Below are 14,174 nucleotides of genomic sequence, written 5' to 3' on the forward strand. Positions count from 1 at the left end.
CCTCTGATACACAAACACAAACCCATCCATGTATGCACACATATGCATGTGTGCAGTCGCAGCCGACTCTTTGCGATCCCATGGACCGTAGTCCACCAGGCTCCTCTGTCCATGGAATTTTCTAGGCCAGAATATTGCAGTGGCTTGCCATTTCCTTCTCCAACACATATGCATATACACATACATATGTGTATATATGCACACATATGTGCATGTTTATGGGCACTTAATCATATATACACACACATAAATACATATGTGTGTATGTATATGTATATTCACATATACATCTATAAGTATATATATACACATACATCTTAATCTCAACATCTAGCCCTAAGCTGCTGTTCTTCATCAAAAAACTATATTCTACTTCTGCATTTTTGAAAAAAAAAAAAAGGCAACAAAAGTGAAATATTATTCAGAAAGGTACATACGGGTTAATTTCTACACACACACACACACACACACACACACACCCTAATTTTTTGGCCCCTCTGACATCTGTCATCACTGGAAAAAAAGAGTTCTGCCTGCCTCCAGCCATTAAGTGGCTAGTTACAGTCGCTTATACTTCCACAACACACCAAATCTGCTCACTCATTCAAATGCTTAATCATTAATCTGTCGGGCAAATACTTATTGAGCATCTTCTCTGTACTAGGAACCTGGAAAACAGGTAACAAGGGGGAGGAAGGATTGGAGGCGCCGCGCACACAAGGCAAGTAGCCCGGATGGGGGCATCTGGGGGAACCAGTGGGCAGGAGAGGCTCCCCAGGGCACTGAGGCCAAGCTGAGTCTTCACTCTGGGAGGGCGCCCTGTGCAGAGCATACCGGCAAATAAAAAGTACGAAGGAGCACAGCACACTTGGACATTGGAAGTAATTAGAACCGGTTAGAATATGGGTGGTGGGAGAGGAGGTGGAGAGAAATGAAGTCCTGAACAGCCTCTGAGCCCCACTAAACCACTCTAAACCAAGTTCCCTCTAAACCACTCCCTAAGGCCGTTGGGAGCTAACAAAAGACTTCACACACTGAAGTGACATGACTGAGTCTGTGTGGCAGGAAACTTACTCTGGCTGTGATGACGAAGAGGGACCTCTGGAGGGGATCCAGTAGAGGAGGGAGGAGGATACGGGAGATAAATGTTAGTGCCCACTGGGTTAATTTTCTCCTTGGATCATTAAATCCATATCGGAATAAGCAGAGGTGAAGTCAATCTTATAAAAATACCAGCCTTTAGTATAGTAACATTATGGCATAACCAACATTCAAAGAGATGGTTAATTAAGAAACACTTTAAAGGGGGAGAATATTTAATGTAGCACTCCAGAGAGTCAATTACTAACCGTGAGTTGTAGACTTATTCTGAATCACTTCATAGAGATTTTTCTGGCTGTCACCTGGGATTTAGTCTTGAAAGCTGCAAAGGATCTGTGGCTCATAGATTTCTCACTTAACTTACTCTTCTTATTCTCCTATTTTTCTCACTACAGCCATTTCTGGGCATGCCAAAGTACCAAAACCAGAATTCATTTTGCCAGGATTCTTAGCAGAGTATGAAGTTGCTTTTGTTTCCTAGAGAACAAGAGTTGCCAGGTTCTTTTTCCCTGGTGCTGGTCTCTCTATGGCTCTAAAATGCTGCAACTTCACAACCAGTAGGTGATGATTCTGGCCAGCTGTGGACAAATAAGTTCCTCAAAATTTCTCAGCAACCACCCTACCACAGCTTTCCCTTGAAATACTGTTGGGAGTACAAGCTGTCTGCAGGCATTAATGACCTACTAATAGGGCTAATAACTTCAGGTTCCCTCTAAACCACTCCCTACTCTTAGCACCAAGAATCCTTTAAATTATATCCAGGAAATAGCATCTGGAACAGTCATTAGGCACAGTTGTTCAGCACTTTCTCAGAGTATGAAACATACTTTGTTAAACAGAGTATGTTTAAACATACTGTGTTTAAAAATCTGGAAATTAAACAACAACAACAACAACAACAAAATCTGGAAATTCAAAATTCAGACTTGGGTTCGTGGTCATCAGGTCTGTCTGTTCTTCTGCTCCAGAGTGCTCTCTTCTCTCACCAACAAGAGTGCCTTGGGAGTCCTAATGCTAGTACAGGCTATGGTGGTGAGGTTGTGTGAAAAACCCTAATACAAAAGGTCAGTGAAAAAGAAAGCAATGCAAAAAAGATCGCTCCCAATGAAGTTTCTGACAAGGAGGACAGCATCATGGTGGCACCTGCAATTTGCTTTCCACCTACCTCTTCAAAGACTATTTCTATGATGCATTTACTTTTCAGTGAGGCAATTATAACTTGAAATGTCTCCATTGAGAAGTCCAACACTGGGGAAACACCATCTCTTTTCTCACGCATGAAGGTGTCAAGACAGTTGAGCAGGAATAATAAATATGGATTACAGGGACATACACCTACCTTCAGGTATCAAGAGACAAGTCCTGTCCAAGTAGTTATGGAGCAAGCACTGCCCAAGGCATGTACTAGAAATCTCAACACAAAGTGATGTCAGTGTTGAAGACAGTGTTAACAATGAGGATCATAGATTCCTCATACATTCATTTGATTTCACCTCTCAGTCCTCCATGACTATAATTATTTTGAGGGGGGGCTGTATCTGGTTACATATCTAAGTGATAGTGGGGCAAGGTGGTTTTGTTTTTTAAGTTCTTCTTCAGGCTATATTCAATGAAGGGCTCTGTAAGAAAATCTTGGCTTATAAGTCAAACACGTGGTTATTTCTAATGCCTTTACATATATTGGCTCAAGATACTTCCTGTTCCCTCTGGATTTTAAGTCACAGGCAATAGATCTGAACAGAGGACTCTGCACCTGTAGCCCTAAACAGGAAACTGGAAAAGTATGGGGTGTGTGGAGGTAGTGCTGGGGGATGGGGAAGGACAGGTGAAGTAAAAAGAAGGAAATAAGCAGACACCAAAGCATAGTGGTTAAGAGTGTATACCATTACTATTAATACACTGATATGGAAAATTGAATCGCAACAAGTAATGATGTCCTGAAGAAAACAGAATAATTTGCCAGACTCTATGTTAAGTTTTGTGTTCACTGAGTTCTTACAATCATATTCTACAGAAGGTATTTTAATCCTATTTTACAGACAAGGAAATTTAGGCTTAGTGAGCCAACGTGCTTAAGTTGAAAAAATTAGTGAATATAACCCAATGAAAAATTCAGTTATAAATCCAGAGACAGCATTACTAGTCAGAATCTTATATTACTGTTTACGATTAACAATAAACAGAACCATGGTATGAAAACACAAACCTGAAGACTGAGAAACTTAAACTGGTTATGAAACCTAACTGAATGTGATAGTGTCCAGACAGGTTAAGTCTATGTAGTTCTTCTAGGGTGCTGCATGTCATAATACTATGAAAATACTTACTGTTAACTAAGAATCTCAGGCTATCAGTAGGATGCTTAAATCAAACGTTTACAAGAAAACACATCATTTCCTATAGTATTTCTCCTTGGCACTTGCTTTGATATGCATGGGAATTGTTCAAGAGTATACATTATTAGAGATGGAAATTATTGTATTTCTAAATTTTTATGTTAAGTAATCATTTCTCTATTAAATAGAAAGTTTAATTTTCTCAATTCTAGATTCTGATTGTCCAGGACTGTGCTTTTGCTTTTCTCTGGGTACCTTCCACAATAAGGTGGAATTATGGTTACTAACATTTCTGTACTCTCAGACATATTTTCTTTTAACTCTTCTGTTGCCCCTAAGGAGATATGTCCCTGCTAAAATGTCCCTGTGAATTGTTGAAGCTTGCCCCCATATAGGAGCCACAGTTGTCTTTTCTCATGTATTTTTTCCTTTTCGCTTTTTACTGCTGAATCTGACAGATTCACAGCATTTCCACCCAAAATGACTCTAAATTTATACCCCACCTGGCACTGGCTAAGTGGTTGAAACTCGGAAGTAAGACAGCTCTGCCTTAGAGAAGCTCCAGAGCAGGCAAGAACACAGGCAGGTACAAGCTGCCCCTGAACATACCAGGTAGAGAGAGGCATGAACAAAGTGCCGTAGGAGGAAAGCCTGACTTCTGACCCGAGGGACGCGGCGAAGTTTCGTTTTAGTATACGTGGAGTTGCTGGCTTTTATGCATTACTAATAGAGGGTTTGTTGTAAGAACAGAAGACGTACTAAAACCCACCTTATGACACAAGCTTATATGTTTGATTTAACTAAGCAACAAAAATCACTTTCAATGATTTATCAACATCTTAAGATATTAAACACAAAGAAAAGCCATACACACAAATCTCTGTCTGGTGATAATAAATGTTATTCAGCTATAAATAAAGAAGGAACTCCTGCCATTTGTGACAATATGGATGGACCCTGAGAGTATTATGCTAAGTGAGATCAGACTTAGAAAGACAAATATTGTATGATCTCACTTATATGTGGAGTCTTAAAAGGTTAGGTAGGAGGTGAAGGACATGGGTGAAGGTTGTCAAAAGCTATAAACTTCCAGTTATAAGATAAATAAGTTGTGGGAATGTAATGTATAGCATGGTGACTACAGTTCACACTATACTGTATATTTGAAAGTCAGTAAGAGAGTAGATATTAAAAGTTCTCATCCCAAGGAAAAAAATTGTAATTAAGGTAATGGATGTTAATGAAACCTGTGATAATCATTGTGCAATATATACATATATTAAATCATTATGTTGTACACTTTAATACAATGTTATATGTCAATTCTATCTCAATAAAATCAGGGGGAAAAATCTATCCAAATTCCTTCTTTCTAAGCAGTAATTCACTAGGACTGCAGGTGTCATAGGAATTGCTGGACAAGAACAACAGGCTCCTCTTTCTATCCTCCCCCCAAAATCAGACACCTAAGCCTTGACCCTGCAACGTTAAAGGAAACCTATTTTGTAATATAAGCATCTCTTTTCAGTTACTTAAAAATCCCATCCCTCTTGGGAACAGAAGAATAACAATCACAAAGCTTTAACCAATTCACTGTAGTCTTTCTGAGAAATCATTTAAAAAATTTTTTTAATTGGTGGAAAATTGCTTAAATGTTGTGTTGGTTTCTGCCATACAACAATGCAAATCACTCATAATTATTTATATATTATATATATAATATGTATGTATATGTATATAATAATATATACGTATATATATGTATATAATAATATAACATAATATGTATAATATAATAATATATATGTATGCATATCCCCTCCCTCCTGAGTCTCCCTCCAGTCCCCCCACATCATCCCTCTAGGTCATCACAGAGTGGCAGGCTGGCCTCCCTGTGTCATATAGCAGCTTCCCACCAACCATCTATTTTGCATATGATAGTGTATATATGTCAATGACTTTCTCAATTCATCCCACCCTCACCTTTCCCTGCTGTGTCCATAAGTCTATTCTCTACTAGGTTCATCAGTACCATTTTTTTAGATTCTATACATATGCATTAATACACAATCCTTGTTTTCCTCTTTCTGACATTTCACTCTGTATAAGAGGCTGAGCAACCATTTTTAAGAACCCGAACAATTGCTGAAGAAAGGGAGAGAGTTTAGAAAATTCATTGTCCAATTTACCTTGCTTCCTTTCTTTCCTTCATCTAGAACTGGATCAATTATCATTCTTAAAAAAAAATGAGAATTAAAATCCCTGAAGATTAAAAAATGTGGCTGAGGACAGAGGGGAACACACGATCCTTCAGGAGCACTGAGCCCTGCTCCCCCTGCAGGCACTGGAGGAGGTCCAAGCAGGTTACAGACTGGGCCACTCTCCAAGAAACTGGAAAAATCATGCATCGAAAACCCTGCAAAATGGGGCTCTCTTATCTCTGCACGACTCACGTGTAAAGGGCCAGAGCCTGCTCGTTCCCAAGTGGAAGTCACTAGAGCATCGATACCTAGTTCCATCTCTTCCTTACGTGGGACTGGAGTGAGGAGCTGACCCAAGGCGTCTATCTTCCTCTGGTGAAGCAACAAAGTATGTGGCACCGGCAGCAAACTTATCTCCCTGTGCGTCTGTTTCTCCCTGGTTTTATGCCTCAGGAAACCGGCAGATGAGAAGGGTCTTGCTTAACTAACTTAGAGGAACAACCAAGGCCAGTTTACCTGAATTCTAGGCACCAGGGGACTGGAAGTTCTGGTAAGGATTAAGTAATACTGTGTTTTCCTTCACTGCTGCTCCCACACAACATCTCCCTTAGGCATCTTATAGGAAGAAGTGGTCAGAATGGGACTGGCTACGTATTTAATATTACAAAAATCTTTCATTACAGAATGAAAACATCTGAAGGGATGGGTGAAAGTGAAAGTTGCTCAGTCATGTCTGACTCTCTGTGACCCCATGGACTATACACAGTCCATGGAATTCTCCAGGCCAGAATACTGGAGTGGGTAGCCTTTCCCTTCTCCAGGGGATCTTCCCAACCCAGGAATTGAACCCAGGTCTCCTGCATTGCAGGTGGATTCTTATCAGCTGAGCCACAAGGGAAGCCCAAGAATACTGGAGTGGGTAGCCTATCCCTTCTCTGGTGGACCTTCCCAACCCAGGAATTGAACAGGGGTCTCCTGCATTGCAGGAGGATTCCTTACCAACTGAGCTATCAGGGAAGCCCTGAAGGGGGTGGGTATGGAGAGAACAAGTTAGGTAAAGTCTTTTTAAAGTACTCAGAGGTATACCTAGGATATGACTAACTTTATAATAATAATAAACTTTTGTTCAATGCTTAGTATATGCAAGGTCTTTATATGAATTATATGTAGCATTATAGGTTTGGAACAACTGTATAAGAATAGATACTATTATTAAACCATTTTATTGATGAAAAAATAAAGGGACACAGTGAAGTCTAGTAACTTAACCAAGGTCACCTAAGTAAGCAAGCGGTGGAACTGGTTCGTGGACCTCAGGTGGTGACTCTCAGGACTCTGCTTCCCATATGCTCATCCTCCTCTGGATCACGCTCCTCTAGAAAACTCCACCAGAAAAGCTCCAGGGTGTGCTGACACAAAAGTGCTTCAGATGGAGGGCTCCAGGTCCAAATGACTGAGACCCAAACAGACTATCTATTTCCAGGATGATTATGGTATTCTGAACAGGCTTCAGATTGAATAGGCAGAACTAACACAATCAGTTTCAGGCCGAGGCTGGCGGAAAGGCAGTCCTGGTTAGCAGGGTCCAGGGAGCGCGTCCTATGCTCAGCTAAGCGGGACATGGGCATGTCTGAAGGATTTGCATGCCCAGGTCTGCAGAGAACGGTCGCGAGGTTTGTCTGTTCCCAAAGGCAACATGCGCCTCTGGGCTCGGGTGGGCTAAGCAGGACGGGGCGAGTGTAGCGGAGGCGGGTCCCTGTTCCTGAGGACCCTCGGCCCCTTTCCCAACCACACCGTGGCCCCAGGCTGGCCCTCTGGGGGCAGGGGCAGCACCATTTGCAGGCAGTCCTCTCACCGCGGCCCACTGAGGTCAGAAAGCAGCATCTCGTGTGCTCTCACTGGGAACGATTTCAGAGCCCTATTGACTGATAGTGATGCTCGAATTCTGCCTGGCAGTAGCACACACCAGCTGTTTCCATGAGTCTAGGCCAAGGATGGTCACGGCAGTTTAGAATTTCCCTCCTAAGTGAGTTTTAAATGAAAACTTCAAGTTTGTAAACCAAACACTAATTCACTTTTCTGTGGAAGAGACATACATCCCCTTGTAGTTGAGAACAATGACAGAGCGAGGGAACGCTGACCTCCTGTTTGCCTCAGACACGCCAGGTGCCTCATAATGCAGAGCATACCCTGGGGGCTCCCAGAAGGATTGGGACTGGGGTGGCGAAAACGTACAGTTGATGCTCTTGCTTTGGTTTACTCCATCCTGGCTCTCATTCCCATACCTCCCCCGCCCCCACTCCCGTCTTAGTCATTAGCTCCTCTCTTTCCTCCCAGTTTTTTAGCTGTGTTCCCCAAGGATCAGCCTTTATATGTCTTTTCTCCTCATTCTACATATTTCCTTGGGTTACTATTACCCGTGCTCATGACTCCAAATATATCCTCATCATTCCCAAATCAAAGTTCAGCCCAGATTCCTCTTCTAGGCTTCCTATCCACATATATCCAACTACCTGCCAGACACGTGTCCCCGGGTGTCCCACAGGTATATCAAACAAAAGGACCAGAAGGAACTACTTTCTCAACCAGCTCCTGCAACTTGCTGGCACTTCTCCTCCCATATTCCCTACCGCGTTACAAAATCCAAATGCAGAGAAATAATCTTACTCCATCGCCATGCTTTCATGAACTATGAGTGCTAAGTGTCTTTGATTCTACTTCCTGGATCTTTCCAAATTCTACCTCCATCTTTACCCCCAACTTCCTTGCCTTAGTTCTTAGAAAAGTTTTCTATACAATTTTCCCACCTCAAATTTCATTCTTTTCCAACATTCTGATACGCATTTTTCCAAATAATTTCCCTCACTGGTTAATCTAGCCACATTCCTTGCGCTAACTGATATGAACTGGTACCTCTGAACTGACTGACTGTTCACAGATGGCGTATGTTCTGATGGGTCAGTGGTTAAGGGATATGGTTGTCAAACCTCCTGAACATCACCTTGATTATTACCCTCCTTCTTAAACCCTTTAACTTCCCAACAACTCAAAATAGTCTCTTTAGTGTAGCACACCATGGCTTCTTCTCAGGCCAGCGCCCAAGCCAGAGTTAATACCACGTTGCCTAAGCTTCTCCAGGGCCTCATAGGCAAAGCTTCTTCACCTGGGGTCCACAGGTCCACACACGTTCATGGGTGGATGCAGTAGCAGCTGTAGGGAGAGGGTAATGTGAACTTGGATAGGAAAAAGAATGCATCCTTTTTTGCTAACCTCTAACCATGATTTCAGAAGGATTAGAAATATCTATTGTGTGTCATCTATAAAATTACTGAAATATTCACATTACAGTACACTGGTTGTAGGTAAACTAAAAGTTTTTATGCACATCACTACAAATTTACAATAGTAATTCTGACTGATAGTATATCTCATTTATTTTGTTAGTAAAGATGCACATAATATACATCACAAATATGCTTTTAATGTATTTGGATAGTGATACTTCAATATAACTTTTTGTGGTAAAAAATATACTTCATGCACTTAAAAAAATATTCTGAGGAGTCCATCCATGACACAGTCAGAAAGATCCATGGCACAAAAAAGGCTTAGAATCTATACTCTCAGAGCTTTCCTGTCCATCCATCTAGTGTACATTAACTGATTGTTCAAATATGACGCACTGTGCTAGGCCACACGGACACCGAGATGAGAAAAACCTTCAAAGAGGGTGGGGGTGGGAACTGATTATTTAAATGCCATGTGAGAAATGCGATATCATAACTCTACATATGGAGCCAGGAGTGCTGAGGGGAGGGACTTCTAACCAAAACCCGGGGCTGGAGAAGGCTTCTTAAAGAGGACAATGGAGACAAGTCCTAAAGGACAGGTAGAATGTAGTCAGGTGAGGGAAGAACACAACCTGTGATGCCACAGGCCCTGCTCTACTCTTTGGGAGACAACTGAGTCTGATATCTTTGCTTCCGGAAAAGGAAACAATCGTATGTAGTGCTGAAGCACAGCTGACTCTGGGTGGAAAGTCTCCAGACCTAGGAAAGAAGGAAGACAGTCAGCTCTGGAGACTTTTCAGAGTTAAAAAGACCCATTAGCTTCAAGAAGATTAAAAAGATCTCCTCATATGGAAATGCAGTGGTAAAAAGTTTGAATTTAGATCCAAAGCCTGCTGATTATGACAGTGCTCTAGAGGAGGAGAAAGAGTCCAAAGGCCATCCACATGAGGCAGTAAAGTGACTGTTTTTAGACGAATTTTACTGTGGCTTCCTGCCTGGATGGCACAAAGACAGATTTTCCAGAACTGTTTTAAAAGTTGAATAACAGATAAAAATTGAATGATTTCTGCAACAAAATGTGTGGCTCAAAACATCCTCAAAATGGGCAGTCCTGAACCGGAAAGACGTTTCTGAATGCTTATGTTTGGGCTGAGATGGGACAGAGTATCTGTGACTACAATGACCTAAAACAGGGATATGGGGACTTCCCTGATGGTTCAGCACTTAAGAATCCATCTTGCAATGCAGGGGATGCAGGTTCGATCCTTGGTCAGGTAACTAAGATCCCACGTGCTGTGGAGCAGCTAAAGCCCATATGCCATAATTAACACAGTCTACATGTTGCAATGAAAGATCCTGCCAAGTGTTGCAACTAAGATCTGATGCAGCCAAATAGATAAATAAACATTAAAAAAAAATAGGGATATGTCTAATCTTGGGAAGTGACTTTCAAGTCTGACTAATTATCAGGATTGTTTGGAGGGTGTGGGGAAATGCCCACTATTTTGCTAGAACCATGTGCCCTTTCGTTTCTTTACTTTCTCAGGCAGACTGGGACATATGTTGACTCAACTTGTTACCAATATTAAATTACAGCATGTTTCCTTTTTTTTTTTTTCATTACAGAAACAAAAAAATGGCAATAAACTTCCTGTCTTTTTATACCTCATTTCACTTAGCAATTGGAACTGTATTATTCTGGGGGAGAATTCAAATGTGGCTGGTAGAGAGGGTAGTCAATTAACTGCAGGTAGTTTTGCATCATTAAACTAAACATGCCTTGCTTTCCCAAGTTTCATGAATACATTCAATGCTATCTTAAAAACAAAATAAAACCATTCCTTCTAGCTGGAAAGGTTTAGCCCTGTGACTGTGTGTTAACATTAACCTTGAAATGCCTGCCATCTACCATTATACCTCCATATTTCTCCCACAGTTTCTGCAAAGTACAGTCCTAACACCGTTACCATGAGCGGCCCTCTATCTGGGAATGATTACACTTGCATATGGATTTAACTTAGGACGGGAATAAGTTAGCACCTTCCTTTGACCTCTTTCTGAGCACAACATACAAACAGAATCCAGGAATGATGAGTACTTTGCAGCAGCTGGCTTCCACAGGTGGTAAGACAGAATATGACACATGACGGGTCGAGTCATTCAGCAAGTGTCAATTTAGGAAATGAGCATCTGCCAGTCTTCTTCTTAACTGGGAATTGAGTTGTTTTCATGAACTTCTAGCCTGGTGAACTTAAACGAGGCTTTGAAACAAATTCACTTATAATTTAAATAAAAAATAAAATACTGTTTTTCTTGCATTTTCACAGACATTAGGGACTGAAAACAGTTGCAAGCCCTGGAAAGAGGGTCCCTATGAGGCCCCAACCTCCCCCATTCAGCTAGTGAGGGTATCCTCTGTCTTCAAAATTTCACTCTTCAGTCAACTGCTATTTTAGAAATATGATGACCACTGTGGTCATAAGACAAACAGACTGGCACTTTCAAAAGTCCTCTCTGGGTGAAGCTACGATAGATCAATATTCTAAAAATATTTTTTTAAGAACATATACATTTCTTGCTTTAAGATAACTTTATTGGGAGGTTATAGAAATATGAATTAACTGTAGGCAAGTTTAAGTCAAATGTCTCAAAGTTTATGGAGAGATTCTAAACATAGCAGGGTATTTAAGATTTTACTTGCAGATTGTAGGTTCCTGGGCCCTGTTAGAGCTGGTCACGCAGTGGGGCTCATTTCACTGCATCCAGCAGATGTCACAGTTCAGCACTGACTACAAAGTTCCATATTAGCACAGTCCAACAGAAATACAAAGGCACGCAGGTAATTACCAAAGAAACTCTGGTTAACTATATTTTACAAAAACTGTTTAGTGTATTTTCTAATAACAACATTTTTTAAAGTGTCATATAAAGGAACGGATGAAATTACTTTTAATAATATACTGGATTAGCCAAAACATTCATTCGGCTTTTTCTGTGACATCACACAGAAAAATCTGAACAAAATTTTTGGCCAATCCAATATATATTTAACCCAGTGTATCTAAAATATTACCATTTTCAACATGTAATTAATATATAAATATTAATGAAATATTTTACTTTTTTTTTTGGTACTAAGTTTCTGAAATCCAGGGTGTATTTTATACTTACGGCACAGCTCAATTCAGAGGAGCCATGAATAAACCCCATGTGGCTAGTGGCTATCACGTTAGATGGCACAACTCTATCCTATTCAGAATGGACAGACAGGCAAACAATGACAGGGGAGTACCAGGGCCATCTAAATTCTAGGATGCTTCGACACATCCTAAACCACGGCCCCTCACAGTTTCAGAAACTGGTACTTCCAAATACGCTTGTATTAAGGTTTTATCACTTACAGCAGCAACTTAAAAGTGCTATTTCAATCGTTCCCTTTCCGCACCTGCTTGTATAGAATACTGGTCTTGATGTCAGAACTGGGCTTTAGTGCATTGGAGAAGAAGAAAGACGGGTTCACTGAGTCATCAGATCACAGGAATGTCAGTTCTTTTCCAATGTTTCACTTATATTTTAAAATAACTTTTTTCCCCATAAATATTATTGTGAGTCTTTTCAGTACAAAGCTCTAGAGAGAAGTATTAATTCTAAAAATAAACCCAACAAAAACAGGTGGTAAAACATATTTAAATAACTATGCAGTCAGCTTTACTTATTTTCTATGCAACTTTCAAGGACTACATTAACACTAACTAGAACATGATCTCAAATTTACAAACCCTTGAGGTCTTACAAATTCTATCCAACTCTAGCCTTTCATCCTCAGTAAGTACTACAGCACTAAAGTGATTACCTTAGGTAAATGTTCTTTGATGGTTTTGTTGTCTCTCTTCACTACCTCCCTCATTTCTTGGCTCCCAAGGTAGGCAGCGTTAACTACATTAAAAAAAAAAAAAAGACAAACATTTAGAATATATAGAACAAACACAAATGTCAAATTAATTGTAGTCAATTCCTGTGTCACCCTTTTTTTTTGGCAAGTGCTACGTGATGTGAAATGTCAGGGAGGCCAAGAGAGGCGTGTGAGTCAGTGACATGCACTGACCCTGGAAACAAGGGCATGCCCTATGGAAGGCTCTCTCTTACCTTCACCTGGCTTTCTCAGCAGCAACCTTTAGCTGTATGCTGACCTAATGTCAGATATCACAGCAGATGTGTGTCACTGTACCTGATCAAGGTATTTTTATGATTTAAGGATTAGAATCACACATTTTAACAGATAAATCATGCATATCAGGGAAACCACACACAGTTGCAAACATTAAAACATCTTGGTAGCGTTTTTTTAGAAAGGCCACAACTATAAAGAATGTTTGTTTTAAAATAGGTTTAAATGATCTTTAAGAGTTAGTTGTTAGTGACGGTCAGTCCTACTATACCTATTATATGCAAAATACTATACCTACTATATGCAAAATAGGTACAGTGACCACCATTTTCAAGATGACAAATATTTGAAAAGAAGGAAGAAAGTCAGTGATAATCCAAATTTGTGGGCTTCCCTGGAAGCTCAGTGGTAAAGACTTTCTGGTACTACTACACAAATTTTCATTTGATTCTCTGTGCCTTTAATTCCACTTTGGTTGGTGTTATTACTGTTAGTTTGCTTTCTTTTTGGCATCATCCTCCTATTTGTCTTTTATCTTTAATCTTTTGTCATTTTAAGTATGTCTCTTGAAATCATAAGTGAATCTTTTTAAAAACACAGTTTAAAGTCTCTCTCTTAAATAAAGGACTTAACATACTTGTGTATATTGATATAAAAGATAGTTGGTCTGACTCCAGTCAGGAGGCAGAATAAAGTAATAATAAGGTTCACAGCAGAAATTTATCAAATTGAGACCAGAAAAACAAATGAGAAACTAAATGAAACTAAAAACAGGTTCAAGAAAACTGATAAATCTCTATAGCCAGACTGTTCAGGAAAAAAATGTGAGAATACATAAAACATTACCAATATCAGGAATGAGAAATGACAACACTTCAGATACTACAGACATCAAAAGGATCAGTTCAGTTCAGTTGCTCAGTCATGTCCAACTCTTTGCGACCCCATGGACCACAGCATGCCTGGCCTCCCTATCCATCACCAACTCCCCGAGTTTACTCAAACTCATGTCCATCCAGTCGGTGATGCCATCTAACCATCTCATCCTCTGTCATCCCCTTCTCCTCCTGTCCTCAAT

General features: G+C 40.3%; 1 protein-coding gene across 3 annotated transcripts in view; it reads right to left on the reverse strand.

Moving 5' to 3' along the window:
• LDAH (lipid droplet associated hydrolase) overlaps positions 1 to 14,174 on the reverse strand; it is a 92,537-nt gene that overhangs the window by 4,351 nt on the left and 74,012 nt on the right. For 2 of the 3 annotated variants that reach the window (XM_065928631.1, XM_065928629.1), the window contains one exon: positions 12,782 to 12,864. In XM_065928631.1, coding sequence (XP_065784703.1) covers positions 12,782 to 12,864 — 83 coding nt within the window. Of the gene's footprint in view, positions 1 to 5,383; positions 8,849 to 12,781; positions 12,865 to 14,174 lie in introns of those variants that run through there. The other variant, XM_065928630.1, reaches the window with a different exon arrangement.

Source organism: Muntiacus reevesi, chromosome 3 (genome assembly GCF_963930625.1).
Source record: "Muntiacus reevesi chromosome 3, mMunRee1.1, whole genome shotgun sequence".
NCBI lineage: Eukaryota > Metazoa > Chordata > Mammalia > Artiodactyla > Cervidae > Muntiacus > Muntiacus reevesi.